The following is a 15,048-nucleotide window of genomic DNA, read 5'->3' as shown; positions in this document are numbered from 1 at the left end:
AGTGATTATATATATATATATATATATATATATATATATATATATATATATATATATATTTTATGGAAAGTGAAACAATTAGAAAAAAAAGTGCCCCCCTTCCAGAAGAGAACACATACATAGGTCGCGTCCACACATGTAAACAATGTTCAAACCACACGTGATGCATCGCTGTGAACATTAGAGCGAGAGCAATAGTTTTAGTGCAAGACCTCTTCCGTAACTTTAAAATGGTAACCTGTAAAAAAGTTTAAAGCTTAGCCTATAGAGATTTTTAAGTACCGACGTTTGATGCTATACCACGAATGTGCGAAATGTTTAACCACTTCCCGACCAGCGCACGACGATGTACGTCGTCAGAATGGCACGGGCAGGCATATTGGCGTACAGGTACGTCCAATATTCAATGCTGCCCTGCCATCGGGAGCGCGCCGCCGGCGGCACGCTCCCGCGCTGGTCGGGACCCCCGTGAGTCCAGTCGCGGGACCCGCAGACTCGATCGCCGCGGGTATCCCTGCGATCGTCTCACGGAGCGGCCGAATGGAGGAAATGCTGTGTGAACAACATTTCTCCATTCTGCCTAGCAACTAGTGATGCTGATCTCTGCTCCATGTGATTGGAGCAGAGATCAGTGTTCACTAAATGAAAGCCCAACCCCCCACAGTTAGTAACACACCCCTAGGAACACTTAACCCCTACACTGCCACCCACTGGTTAACCCTTTAACTGCCAGTGTCATTTACACAGGAATCACTGCATTTATATAGCAGTGATTACTGTATAAATGACAATGGTCCCAAAAATGTGTCAAAAATATCCGATGGGTCCCCCACAATGTCGCAGTCACAATAAAAATCGCTGATCGCCGCCATTACTAGTAAAAAAATAAAAATAAATTATTAATAAAAATGCTATAAAACTATCCCTATTTTGTAAACGCTATAACTTTTGCGCAAACCAATCAATAATCGCTTATTGCGATTTTTTTTACCAAAAATATGTAGAAGAATACGTATCGGCCTAAACTGAGGGAAAAAAATGTTTTTTTATATATTTTTGGGGGATATTTATTATAACAAAAAGTAAAAAATGCGTTTTTTTTCAAAATTGTCGCTCTATTTTTGTTTATAGCGCAAAAAATAAAAACCGCAGGGGTGATCAAATACCACCAAAAGAAAGCTCTATTTGTGGGAAAAAAAGGACGTCAATTTTATTTGGGAGCCACGTCGCACGACCGCGCAATTGTCAGTTAAAGCGACGCAGTGCCGAATCACAAAAAGTGGTCTGGTCTTTGACCAGCAAAATGGTCCGGTCTGCAAGTGGTTAAGCATGACATGTTGGGTATCTATTCATTTGGCATAACATCATGTTTCACAATATACAAACAAAAAGTGCTGATTTTACTATTTTATTTTTTTTAACCCGTGAAAGATGATTTTTTACATGTAGGTGAGGAATGCCAGAGGTGGCTGGTATGGAAGCAGTAAAATGCTAATCAAACTAGTTACTAAAAATAATACGGGACTATCCTGAAGTACCTATTTAGAAACGTATTGGATTATATTATTTTTGACAAAATGTACCTAACACCAACAATTTATATATAATGTATATAATATATATAATGTTTGGAAGTTCTAAGTAATTTTCTAGCAAAAAATAAAAAAATAAATGATTTTAACTTAAGCAACAAATGTCAGAAAAAGGTTTAGTCTTTAACCACTTAAGGACCGAGCCTCTTTTTTAGATGTGTTGTTAAAAACAGTTTTTGTTTTTTTTGCTAGAAAATTACTTAGAACCCCCAAACATTATGATTTTTTTTCTAACACCATAGAGAATAAAATGGCGCTCTTGCAATATTTTCTGTCACACCGTATTTGCGCAGAGGTCTTACAAGCGCACTGTTTTTGGAAAAATTACACTTTTTTTAATAAAAAAAAGACAATTTAGCCCAGTTTTTTTATTGTGTGAAAGATATTACTCCGAGCAAATTGATACCCAACATGTCATGCTTCAAAATTGCACCCGCTCATAGAAGGGCGAAAAACTTTTACCCTTAAAAATCTCCATAGGTGACGTTTAAAAAATACTACAGGTTGCACATTTTGTGTTACAGAAGAGATCTAGGGCTCTTGCTCTACCGATCGCGGTGATACCTCACATGTGGGGTTTGAACACCGTTTTCATATGCGGGCGCTACTCACATATGCGTTAGCTACTGTACGTGAACTTGGCGGGACATGACACGTTTGAAATTTTTTTTTTATTATTTATTTTACCTTTTATTTTTTATTCTTGACTGAAAAAATTGTGTCACTTTTATTCCTATTACAAGGAGTGTAAACATCCCTTGTAATAGAAAAAAAGCATGACAGTACCTCTTAAATATGAGATCTGGGGTCAAAAAGACCCCAGATCTCATATTTACACTGAAATGCAATAATAAAAATTTGTAATTTAAAAAAGAATTTAAAAAAAATGGCCCTTTAAGAGCTATGGGCGGAAGTGAAGTTTTGATGTCGCTTCTGCCCTGCAATGACATGGAGACGGGTAGGGGCCATCTTCCCCTCACTCATCTCCATGCCCAGCCAGAGAGAGGACCCGATCATCTCCGCTGTTGCTGACTGCTCTGGTAAGCAGCATAGGGCCCTGGAGCATGGCGGGAGGGGGGCCCTCTCCCACCGCCGATAAAAGTGATCTTGTGGCGAATCTGCCGAAGAGACCACTTTTGTAGTGGACCACCGGCTGAACAAGAAGATGCTGGAGTTATGCCAGCTAGCTGCTGCCATAACAATGATATTCCTTGTCAGATAAGCACTTATATCGGCGTACGGTGGTCCGGAAGTGGTTAAGTGGTTAAACTGACCTAATTTACAGACCAAAGTTCATCCCTTTGATCTTTAAAAGAACTAAATGTTACAATGTTTGTTTGTTTTTTTTGACAGCTGAGAGTGAGCGGAGAACTCTCTGCACTTGTTACATGAATGAACCGGGGAAATTCTACATAGAGATCGTGAGGGGGTTAAATCGAGATTCCTTGTGTAGAAATTACAGTTGATCTTTATACTATATATATATATATATATATATATATATATATATATGTATATGTAATATGCTAGATAACTAGAACATGCATTTTCCTGATGTCTATTTGATTTGTTTTGTTCCCATATATCTTCGCAAAATATATAAATAAAGAATAAAAATAAAAAAAAAGAATTCACTAAACGTGTAGAAAAAAAATAATAAAATATATAGCTGCAGTTACTCAGTCTGCCTTTGATTTTTCCTTTCAGATCTCCAATGTATATAGAGGCTAAAGCTCTAACAACTTTAGCACATCTCTGCGATGGTGATGCCAGAACTGGCCTGAATGGCCTGCAGTTGTCTGTCCAAGCTAGACTTGCAGCAGGAGATGATCCACAGAAACACAGAATGATCATAAAGGAGGAGCACATTAAAGAAGGCTTGCAACGCTCCCATATTCTCTATGACCGAGCTGGTGAGCAAAAATAATGTTTCTTAATAAGGCTGTGCTAAGTATTAAACATGTTCTGGTGTTACTAAACTAATGTCAGCAACTTGGAAATGACATCCAGCTTAGCAAGTAAGAAGAGCTGCACATGCCCATATCTAGTTTACAAACAGCCACATCTGTGTTACAGCTTCTGGGCGATAGAGAATATTTTTCTGTTATTAGTCTATTGCTTCAATTACTTTTTCCACCATGTCATTCAGTAGCAGTACAACACACTCTAATGACTTTATGTTCTCTTGCTAATAAAAGGCTGACTAATGCTGTGCACTTGTTGCGCTGTATATAAAAGGAGGGCACAAGTATTTTGGCCGCACCTCCATGAGGTTGCCTCTGCCTTCCCCCAGATGTTAAGCTGGTTAGAATGGTTCAGCTAATCAGGTTAATTAAGGGACATGGGCACTTCCTGCTCACCTGAGGGCAAGGAGGAATGGGCCAATGAGAGTGGATGGAACTCTCTGGAAGCAGTGGGGCTCGTTATATAAAGGGCCCACTGTCCCAGGAGTTTTTGCTGACAGGCTAAAGGTCCGGTTGAAAAAGAGATACGTCACCTACCTCAGGACATGGAGATGTTCATCAGGCAGCTTTTGGAAAAGGCAGAAGCAAGTGGTGGAGAGGAATGGCTGAGACATTGTCTGGAAGAAGCAACAGGAGGCTCTCAGCAAGTTGCTGGTGTGGAGGAGGTTGACATATCCGTGGCTATCCCCCGGCTGGCTAGGCAACAGTAGAGGACAGTGCCGATTACAGCAGGGGGGTCACAACAATCTCATAGGCTGCAGCATAGCTGACCCCCAGAGCGTGCGAGTGCAGGGGCTCCAGTGTCGGTGTCAGCTGACGGAGCGGAGGAGTAAGGACGGAGCGAAGCTGTAGTGCATGGTGCAGTCTGCGCTGTGGGACAGGGAACACTCTGTGCTGGGGGAAGACATGGCCGCTGGGACAAGAGGAGAAGATGGGCCTATTCTCCATCTCCTATCCGGAGCAACAGAAGCATGCCTGGGGCTAGTGACTCTTTTAGAACAGTGCCTGCTCCCAACAGCCAAATGTGATCTGGCATTTCCGAGGAGCTGAACAGGTGAGTGCCAGAGACCCGAAGATTGTAATGGATGGATAGCCGCTCCTCCTGGTTCCCCAATGGGCTCTATGGGAATCCAGGATCAGCAGAATCCCACCCAATGCTGCTATGGCGCCATCTTCTGAAGTTCCTGGTGTGGTGCCACTGTTGACTCACGGACAGTCTCATTGACTTTAATGGGACGGCTGGTGATGCAGCAGTGACACAACAAGGTGAGGGACGTGGCGGCAGTAGATGAATGGATGTCTGCTAACAGGCACTGCCATGATGGATTTGAAATGACAGGTGCTCTTTAAATGTAAGAACTGATTTTTGCTGGTAGTTAGAATCTTTAATATTTGCAAAGTAAATGAAGGTTTCCTATTTAGAATAATAAGCTGTCATGTTGGTAAAGCAGCGATATAAAAACTGATTCAATCATACAGTTTGTAATGTGCAAAGATTTGCACAACAACGGGATAAAGAAATATTCCTGTACTTTGGTTTATCTCGTGGTCACTGTGAAATTGTGTGAATGCACAACTGTCAGCTTGCAGAGCTTGGATTCATTGAATGAGTTTAACAAAAATGTAAATATTGCAGAATATACAGCCTCATGCTACATAACTTAGCTACGTTTCATGTTGAATAAATGAAATTATTAATGTATCTTAAATAGAAAGCTATCTTTAGATTAACCACTTGTCAACCAGGCCATAGCCGAAAGATTACAACACGGTTGTGTTTTTCTGGGTGGGTGTCCATGGACATCCTCCCAGAATCTTGCTCTCGCGCACCCCCGCAAACATCCGTGACCGCTGTGGTCCGGAAGACCGGGCGCATCACGGATTGCGGTAAACAGCCGCTGGTAGCAGCCGTTTACCATGTGATCGCTCCATCAAATGACGGAGCGATCACTTGTAAACAATCCGGCATCATGACGCTGGTTCCTCCCTCCTCTCTCTGTACCGATTGTTGCCAATACTCTGCCCATACTGATCAATACTCTGCAACACTGTGCAATACTCTGCCAATAATCTGCAACAATGTGCAATACTCTGCCAATACTTTGCAGCACTCTGCAATGCTCTGCCAATACTCGGCCAATACTCGGCCAATACTCAGCAATAAATTTTAACAAAGAATACATTTTTTAATTTTTTGCTGAATTTTCAGTCTTTTTTGATTTAAAAATAAAAAACCCAATACCACCAAAAGAAAGTTCTATTTGTGTGAAAAAAAGGGCAAATAAAATTCATATAGGTACAGTGTTGCATGACTGAGTAATTGTCATTCAAAGTGTGACAGCACTGAAAGCTGAAAATTGGTCTGGTTAGGAAGGTGTTTTAAGTACCCAGTGTTCAAGTGGTTAAATTTGATAAAAACAAAAATAAAAAACGATTGAAATAAAAAAATGAAATAAAAAATTTGATAAAAAAAATAAAAAAAATCATTGATTTATATCCTCCCTGTTTGGTGTGGGACTCATGTGTTGCAGTCAGTTTATGCAATTTATTTTAGCTTTTACAACAGTCGTGTAGTACGAGGACTTGCCGGATTGGCTATGAGGTAAATGAATAGGGCAATTGTATAGATTGTGCAATCTGATTATGGTATGTGCAGCCAGCTTCACACATTCTTCTCTTTTTCCTTCTTTTGTGTTTATGTAGCAGTGATCAGGTTGATTCGTTACTTGCATCTTCCACTTTTCTTTCTGTAAACAGATGTATAAATATGCAGTTACATTTTCCTATGTGTCTGCATTTGCACCCACACAAATATTTTTCTTCTGTGCAACACAAGGAGCTCCAATGTTGTCTGAATCTTGGACACGTTCCAGTATTTCAAAACCATTTCCAGGGACACTTTACATGATAAGTGGGTTTATCAAATTGCATAGCGTGTATCTTTGCCTGGACAGACCTTTGGATTTGAACACTTTAGACTGCGATGTGTTTATTAATATACAGTATATTGTTTCCTCTACCATCCATTGCTCATGCAATTAAAACTGTAGGTAAAAATTGAATTTAAATATAAAGAATAAGAATTTATTTTGTGCGGTACAGAAAAACAATGGAAATTCTTTTTTCACCATATACAGTAACATAACAGCCACATCTTGCCTTGGGGTTTTCAGCACACTCGTATGTGATCAGAGTGCTCAAGACCTGGGGTCCCTAACCACCGGACCACGGCCTCTCTACAGCTGGGCTGCGAGTGCGGCCGGCTGGCCGGCAAGCGAATGAGCAAGCAGAGAGATAAGTGACAAGCTGCATCAGGTATTGGTTGCAAATAACAGTGGGAAGCTTCAGCTGATGGCAGGATAGTGACAGTCCACATCTGGTAGCAGGTGAAGTGGCAAGTGACAATTTGCATCTGGTGGCAGGAGACGTAGCAATGACAATTCGCATCTTGTGGCAAGTGACAAGCGGCATCTGGTGGCAGGTGATATGGCAAGTGACAATCCACATCTGGTGGCAGGCGAGGTGGCATGTGACAGTTCGAATCTGGTGGCAAGCAAGGTGGCAAGTAACAATCTGCATCTGGTGGCAGGTGATGTGGCAAGTGACAATCTGCATCTGGTGACAAGCTGCATCTGGAGGCAGGCAATGTGACAAGCTGCATCTGGTGGCAGGCAATGTGACAAGCTGCATCTGGTGGCAGGCGATGTGACAAGCTGCATCTGGTGGCAGGCAATGCGACAAGCTGCATCTGAAGGCAGGTGAAGTGACAAGCTGCATCTGGTGGCAGGCGACGTTACAAGTGACAAGCTGCATCTGAAGGCAGGTGATGTGGCAAGTGACACGCTCAGGGCTCCCACTGATTCTAAATTATGGTGAGTTTAACTATTTAATTTTATATTACAATGTAATAATGGAAATAATGTGCTTCAGTCATCCTGACACCATATCGACCATAGTGCCGTGATGATTGAAATGCCAACACCAGCCATTGGGGACCACTGCTCTAGACAGCATAGATTGATATCTGGAGGAATCCAAACAAATTATGCACTTCATATAGTTATGATAGTTTCAAAGCACGTATATATTTGCAGACATCAGTATGGTTCTGAACTCCAGCGTCTATATTTGGAGTCACCATACTGTGGCCCGCAGGCCGGGTGTGGCTCTTTGCTTGCCTTTATCCGGCCCTTGGGGCACTTTTCCTTCCACTAATACAAGGCATTATTCCTTCTATTGACACCAAAGACAGAGCACTATTCCTCGCACTGACACCAACAATGAGGTACTAATTGTCTCACTGACACCAATGATGCACCATTCCTCCCACTGACACCAATGATGTCATTTTTTTTACTCCCACTGACCACCAAGTTTATGACATTATTAATATTGGACAAAGCCGCGCTTATGTAGTACAGGGAATAGAAAGGAAAAATAAAAATAAAAAGATATGTATATATGTGTATATAGGTTGCAGCCCCCCAGCCCAGAAATCCCCACGGGGTTTTCACAAGTAAATAGTAATCTATAAAAATGGGGTATTGGCGCTACCTAATATTAGAGAGGGAGACCACCGTTGTCTCCCACAAACCAGGTGTCACCTCAATTTAATAAATTGTTAGTATACATAAACCTTTCTGTATCAGTTATGTGGGTTCCAATTATCACATCCCAAAAATGTATAAATTGTGAAAAATGTCCATGAAAAGTGCTTTAGTGCAAAAAGGTGTAATGTATGGTGCTTGATGCGACTGACATTTAAAATCGCATAGATACTATTATGTGTTGGATTTTTCCAAAACAGCAACCAATCAACTAATCAAAATAAAGTGCAAGCATATGAAAAAACAGTATGGTTTTAGAATCTATGACCATATACTCCAAACTTCCTGTCTATAATCGTGCAAAAACAGCATCCCATGTGTATATACGTGCGTGGGATATAGATCAGAAAAACGTATATATCATAAACAAAAAACTATCAACACTTACGTGTATAAAAATAATGAAAATAAAAATAAAAAGTAGATAAAAATAAAACAAAAATTAGAGAAAGAGCGAGAAGTCTTTAGTGTCTTAGTGTCCACAAAAAATGGAAAAAATTTGAAAAGATCCTCAGTTGTGCAAATTCAGCAGAAAAAAGGTGACTTTAGTGCTTGAAAGATATTCTCCAGGTGACTGCGTGCTCCCCCACAAGGTTCCCCACTCACCGCTGGTCGGGACCCCTGTGAGTCCGGTCGCGGGACCCGCGGACTCGATCGCCGCGGGCATCCCCGCGATCGTCTCATGGAGCGGCCGAATGGAGGAAATGCTGTGTAAACAACATTTCTCCATTCTGTCTAGCAACTAGTGACACTGATCTCTGCTCCATGTGATTGGAGCAGAGATCAGTGTTCACTAAATGAAAGCCCCCCCCCCCCCCCCCACAGTTAGTAACACACCCCTAGGAACACTTAACCCCTACACTGCCACCCACTGGTTAACCCTTTCACTGCCAGTGTCATTTACACAGGAATCACTGCATTTATATAGCAGTGATTACTGTATAAATGACAATGGTCCCAAAAATGTGTCCCCCACAATGTCGCAGTCACAATAAAAATCGCTGATCGCTGCCATTACTAGTAAAAAAAATAATAATAAAAAATTATTAATAAAAATGCTATAAAACTATCCCTATTTTGTAAACGCTATAACTTTTGCGCAAACCAATCAATAATCGCTTATTGCGATTTTTTTTAACCAAAAATATGTAGAAGAATACGTATCGGCCTAAACTGAGGGAAAAAAATGTTTTTTTATATATTTTTGGGGGATATTTATTATAACAAAAAGTAAAAAATAATGTGTTTTTTTCAAAATTGTCGCTCTATTTTTGTTTATAGCGCAAAAAATAAAAACCGCAGGGGTGATCAAATACCACCAAAAGAAAGCTCTATTTGTGGGGAAAAAAGGACGTAAATTTTGTTTGGGAGCCATGTCGCACGACCGCGCAATTGTCAGTTAAAGCGACGCAGTGCCGAATCGCAAAAAGGGGTCTGGTCTTTGACCAGCAAATTGGTCCGGTCTGCAAGTGGTTAAACGTCCGTGGGATCTCAAAGAATTTCCAGAAAAAAAAAAAAAATCCCATAACTAATATAAAAATACAGATAAAATATTAAGCAGCGAAAAAACGGTCTCTTTCTAAAAAAAAAAACAACACCAAATGCCTCTTACCCAAGGAATCACGGCCAATCCTGTATTAGTCAACAGAAGATCAACAAAAAATCATCATCCGCTCTAAGGTTGACTTTCGTTCATTTACGAATGGTCCAGTATTGTAAATATAGAGCCAAGCAAATGATTCCTAGGGTGAGGCCAAAAAAATCCCCTTTACGGGTTGGAACAAGGCTGTTCGGGGCCCGATCGGTGGATACACAGCGTGCGCTCCAGCTGCGTTCCAACCGTTCGTGGCGACCCGGAAGTGACGTAGTGTGCGTAGCTCCGTCGAACGCATTTTGTCATTGACGTCTTCAGCGGCGGTGCATACTGGACCGTTCGTAAATGAACGAAAGTCAACCTTAGAGCGGATGATGATTTTTTGTTGATCTTCTGTTGACTAATATAGGATTGGCCGTGATTCCTTGGGTAAGAGGCATTTGGTGTTGTTTTTTTTGAAAAAGTCAGTTTTTTCGCTGCTTAATATTTTATCTGTATTTTTATATTAGTTATGGGATTTTTTTTATTTTATTTTTTTCTGGAAATTCTTTGTGATCCCACGGACGTTTAAATAATACGTGGGAGCATAGGATAACAATTTTTTTACATTTGTATTTTTGTTATATCCAAAAAAACTTTTTCTTTGGCATACTTATGGTTTATAAGAATAAAAGTTTTTTCTGCCAAAGTTCTTAAGGGAAACACTTTAGGAATAAAAGTAATTAAAAAAAAAAAGTAAGCCTTCTTAAGTCTGTCCATTTGGGGGTCCTATGACTCTTTCCCTTTTTAATCACAGCATGGCCTGAGTTGGGGGTGGGGTTAAGCATATCCCGTGATGTCACCCCAGCTTTTACAGGCTCCCCCCCCCCCCCCCCGGCCAAGCAAAAGCAGAGTGGAGCTCTCAGCCAAACATCTGATACACCCCCCCCCCCCCCTTCCCCCAACGCCTTTGGGTGGATAAAATACTTGGCTGACAACTCCAGTCCACTTTGCATGGTCTGGGGAGGGCCTGAAAAAGCTGAGGGGACATCACTGTGTGACCCACTCTGGCTAAGTTGAGCTCCCAACCTGGGCTATAGTGACGTAGTCCGTTAGTTAATTTCCGCCACAGTAAGCCATGTGGAGACACATCTTGCTTACATAGATGAATGCGAACCGTGGTGTCAAAGTAGCAGAGGTTCTATAGGCCTGCAGAACATTGCCACCAGGTATATTTTTATGTTATTTTGAAAGATTAGGTTAGTGTTTTTCAAACTTTGATCAGCTGTGTAGTATCATAATTGGTGCATTGTCAGAACAGCACATCTCTTAAATTGCATTTTTGATGATCTATGAGCTGCCACCTTTTTGGTAAAATATTTGGGATCATATCACTGTATTCAATTGTAACCCATGCTAGTACATTGCACAGTGACCAGTCATAAAATTATGACCACTAACAGATAAAGTGAATAACCTTGATTATCCCATTACAGTTGTATCTGAAAGTTGGTGGGATATATTAGCACCAATAAACATGTTGTCCCTGACATTGATGTGTTGAAAGCAAAAAATGGAAAAGTGTAAGGATTTAACCGGATGCCGACATACATAGTGTACATTTACTGTGGGGCAGCAGCTCCTATACGCAGAATCACCTACAGATACATGGTAAAAGCTAGACAACTGAGTCAGAGCATCATCAAAACTGCAGCTCTTGTGGAATGCTCCCGATCTTCAGTGGTCGACCTAGTTCAAGGAAGGAAAACCGGAGAACCAGCAACAGAGTTGTGGGTAGCCAAGGCTCATTGATGCACGTGGGGAGCGAAGGCTGGCTCATGTACTCCTATCCAATTCAAGAGCTACTGTAGCTTATATTGCTGGAAAAGGTAATACTGGTTCAGATAAAAAGGTGTCTGAACACACAATACATTGAAGTTTGTTGCTTATGGAACTGTGTAGTCGCAGACCAGTAGGGTGCCCATGCTGACTCGTGTCTACTGCCAAAAGCACCTACCATGAGTACATGAGCATCAGAATTAAACCACAAAGCAATGAAAGAAGGTGGCCTAATTTTTTTTTTTTTTTACATCATATGGATGGCCATATGTCCATGTGTTGCTTACCTTGGGAAAGGATGGCAGCAGGATGCAGTATTGAAATAAGGCAAGCCAGCCGAGGCAGTGATCTGCTACTGATGGCTTTGGGGGTATACGTGATTTAACTCCATAATGTGCCACATCCCTGAATTCGAACATAGACATAGAAGTTCCCCAGTTATGGGACTTTATAGGCACTTCAGTCACATAACAAATATACTTGTAAAAGCAGGTTTTTATTATAAATAATCAGTGAAAAACAAAAAGCATGGAATATACATCGTATGGACCAACTTTGTTGATATACTTTTTAGCTGTCCATACCATGCATATTCCATGCTTTTTGTTTATTACTGTTGATTTATATATAAAAAAAAAACTGCTTTTACGAATGTATTTGTTATGTGACTGAAGTGCCTATAAAGTCTCATAACTGGGGAACTTCTATGTCTATGCTACTGATGGCTTGGTGCCAGATACCAACGCATACCTTCTGAGGTCTTGTGGAGTCTATTCTTTGATGTGTCAGGGCTATTTTGGCTGAAAAAAGGGGACCTAATTAATATAAGGTGGGTGGATATAATATTATGGTTGATCAGTGTATGTGGAAGGATTTTTACATTCCCACATCGCAAAAGTAAATTCCAGCCCTTCTGCAGCTATTTGAAGTAAGGAGTTGTGTCCTTGGTGCTACGCCATACAGGGATCACCGATTAGGGCTATAATAGCCTAGCAGCGTTTTGCAGTAAGATTGCTAATGAGAAATAAACTGAGTGTAGTAATATACTTACCCTAAGTATCTATCATTGTAAGGCCCCATGTACACGGGACGCTGCTAAACATACGTTCAGAGGCAGTTGGACGCTTTTTTCCACTGCCCCTTCAATGTTATCCTATGTGACCATGTACACAGTCTCGTTTATTGCCATTTTTAGGCAGCTGCGTTTAACAGTGTTTCTTTGAAAGAAAAAAAATGGGTTCAGACACGGAAGATTTTCATGTTTCAGATGCCAAACGTGACTAAATGCGGTAAACTGCGTTTAGGCGCATTTTGTTTATAGGCGTTTTTCGTTCTTGCTCATTTAAAAAAAAAATATATATTTTTTTTTATAAGAAACTCTTCTAAACGCAATCGTGGCAAACGACACTAAACGCGGCATGTTTGATTTTGTGGGTGTCATTAACTTTTAATTGACACTCCCAGCAGTTCGCATAGGGCAGTTTGAACTGCCGCCAGGAGACATGCGATGCAGGAACCCGCAGTGGATTTGCAGGGTTTCCCGCATGGCTGCAGTGTAAATCAGCACTTAGACCCCTTTCACACTGAAGGCGTTTAAAAATATTGCTTGAAAAGCGCCTCTCAAGCATCGACAGTGTGAAAGCCCAAATGCTTTCACACTGGGGTGGTACGCTTGCAGGACCGAAAAAAAAAGTCCTGCAAGCAGCGTCTTTGGGGCGGTGTGAGAGAAGTGTATACCCTACTCCTAAACCGCCCCTGCCATTGAAATCAACCCTTTCCTCAGCCGCTAGCGGGGTTAAAAGCACCCTGCTAGTGGCCAAAAAGCGCCACTTAAACTAGCGGCACTTTACCGCTAACACGTCCCAGTGTGGAAAACCTTTTTAAATATTCCAGAAAAAAAGTCTGGGCAGGTAGTGGAATGAGGTTAAATAAAAAAAAAAAAGAAACATGACCATCTTTGGATGGGCTTATTAATATGCCAGTACAAAATTAGATATGAGGGTGAAAGACAGTGGTCTATGGATAGGACAGAGAGATTGAAAGCTTACTAGATCTCTAAATAAATAATAACATAAACCATAACATAAGGACGAATGGCTAAGTGGTTTAGAGTGAAACAAGACCATGTTTGAAGGGACTAAATATATTTACCATTCATCCGTTAGTCCTTGCCATCCACCCCGGCAGAGCCAAGTGTGAATTCACCATTCACATGACTTATCTGTCCTCCCTTCCATGAAGGGAAAACATAACCTAAGAGCTTACATTACAAAGTTTTTGGCGTAGCTCTATTTGAAGATCATGACACTTTGCTACTGGCTGCTGTTCTGACATATCTTAATATACAACAGAATTCTTTGATGGTACAGTGGTGGTTCCCAAACCTAAAATATGCGTATTATGGCATGTCAGAGCAGCCTGTAGCATTGGTTATGTTACTGACATGGTGCAGGATAGCTTTTTGCTTTCAAATTTTAAGAGGCCGTCTTGTCTTATATGTCAGAGTTACTATGAAATTGTTTATGTAATCTTGCCTACACCTAGTTTGGAAGAGAGCCTAAAGCCCAATCCCAGGCAGCTAAAAAGTATCCTTTGCAGTGGGACTGCCCCTGCACCATAAGGGTTAATTGCTCAATTTGATCTAGGAGAACAAAGAAAATATACTACTTACCTGAGCCGCCGCTCCTCCCTGCAGCATCTTGTCCCCCCCTGCTTCAGTGTTCTAGGGTCCTGACATTATGAAGACCAAAACAAAGTCCATAGCCCTGTCTTGGATGTGATGATGCCAAAGGACAGTCCACCGTCAGAGTTTGGGGGAGTGCCGGCTGCCAAGGTAGCAGAGGATTGGTAAGTAAATGTAGTGTTCTTTCAGTGATTATTATTTATCATCAGCTATCCTTAACTGACAGACATAGGGGTTTATTTACCAAATCCACCTCCACCCCCCACAGTTACAATCACTCCCTAGGACACACTTTACCCCTTCATCACCCCCTAGTGTTTAACCCCTTCCCTGCCAGTGTAATTTATATAGTAATCGGTGCATTTTTATAGCACTGTTCACTGTATAAATGACAATGGTCCCAAAATAGTGTCAAAAGTGTCCGATGTGTCCGCCATAATGACGCAGTCATGATAAAAATAGCATATCACCGCCATTACTAATAATAAAAAAAATAATAAAAAAGCCATAAATCTATCCCCTATTTTGTAGACGCTATAACTTTTGTGCAAACCAATCAATTAACGCTTATTGCGATTTTGTTTTATACCAAAAAAAAATTTAGAATACACATCGGCCTAAACTGAGAGAGAAATTAATTTATATATATATATATATATTTATTTTGGGGGGGGGGGTATTTATTAAAGCAAAAAGTAAGAAAATACTTTTTTTTTCAAAATTGTTACTATTTTTTTTGTTTATAGCGCAAAAAATAAAAACCACAGAGATGGTCAAATACCACCGCTCT

At 40.9% G+C, this 15,048-nt stretch overlaps 1 protein-coding gene across 1 annotated transcript in view; it reads left to right on the top strand.

The window, feature by feature from the left end:
• The window catches only part of WRNIP1 (WRN helicase interacting protein 1), a 146,737-nt gene that overhangs the window by 87,353 nt on the left and 44,336 nt on the right, over positions 1 to 15,048 (top strand). The window contains exon 4 of the mRNA XM_077492100.1: positions 3,300 to 3,505. Coding sequence (XP_077348226.1) covers positions 3,300 to 3,505 — 206 coding nt within the window. The remainder of the gene's footprint in view (positions 1 to 3,299; positions 3,506 to 15,048) is intronic.

This window comes from Lithobates pipiens, unplaced genomic scaffold, assembly GCF_037356315.1.
Source record: "Lithobates pipiens isolate NorthernLeopardFrog02 unplaced genomic scaffold, aLitPip1_a1.2 Scaffold_19, whole genome shotgun sequence".
NCBI lineage: Eukaryota > Metazoa > Chordata > Amphibia > Anura > Ranidae > Lithobates > Lithobates pipiens.
This window is presented reverse-complemented; position numbering and strand designations above follow the sequence as displayed.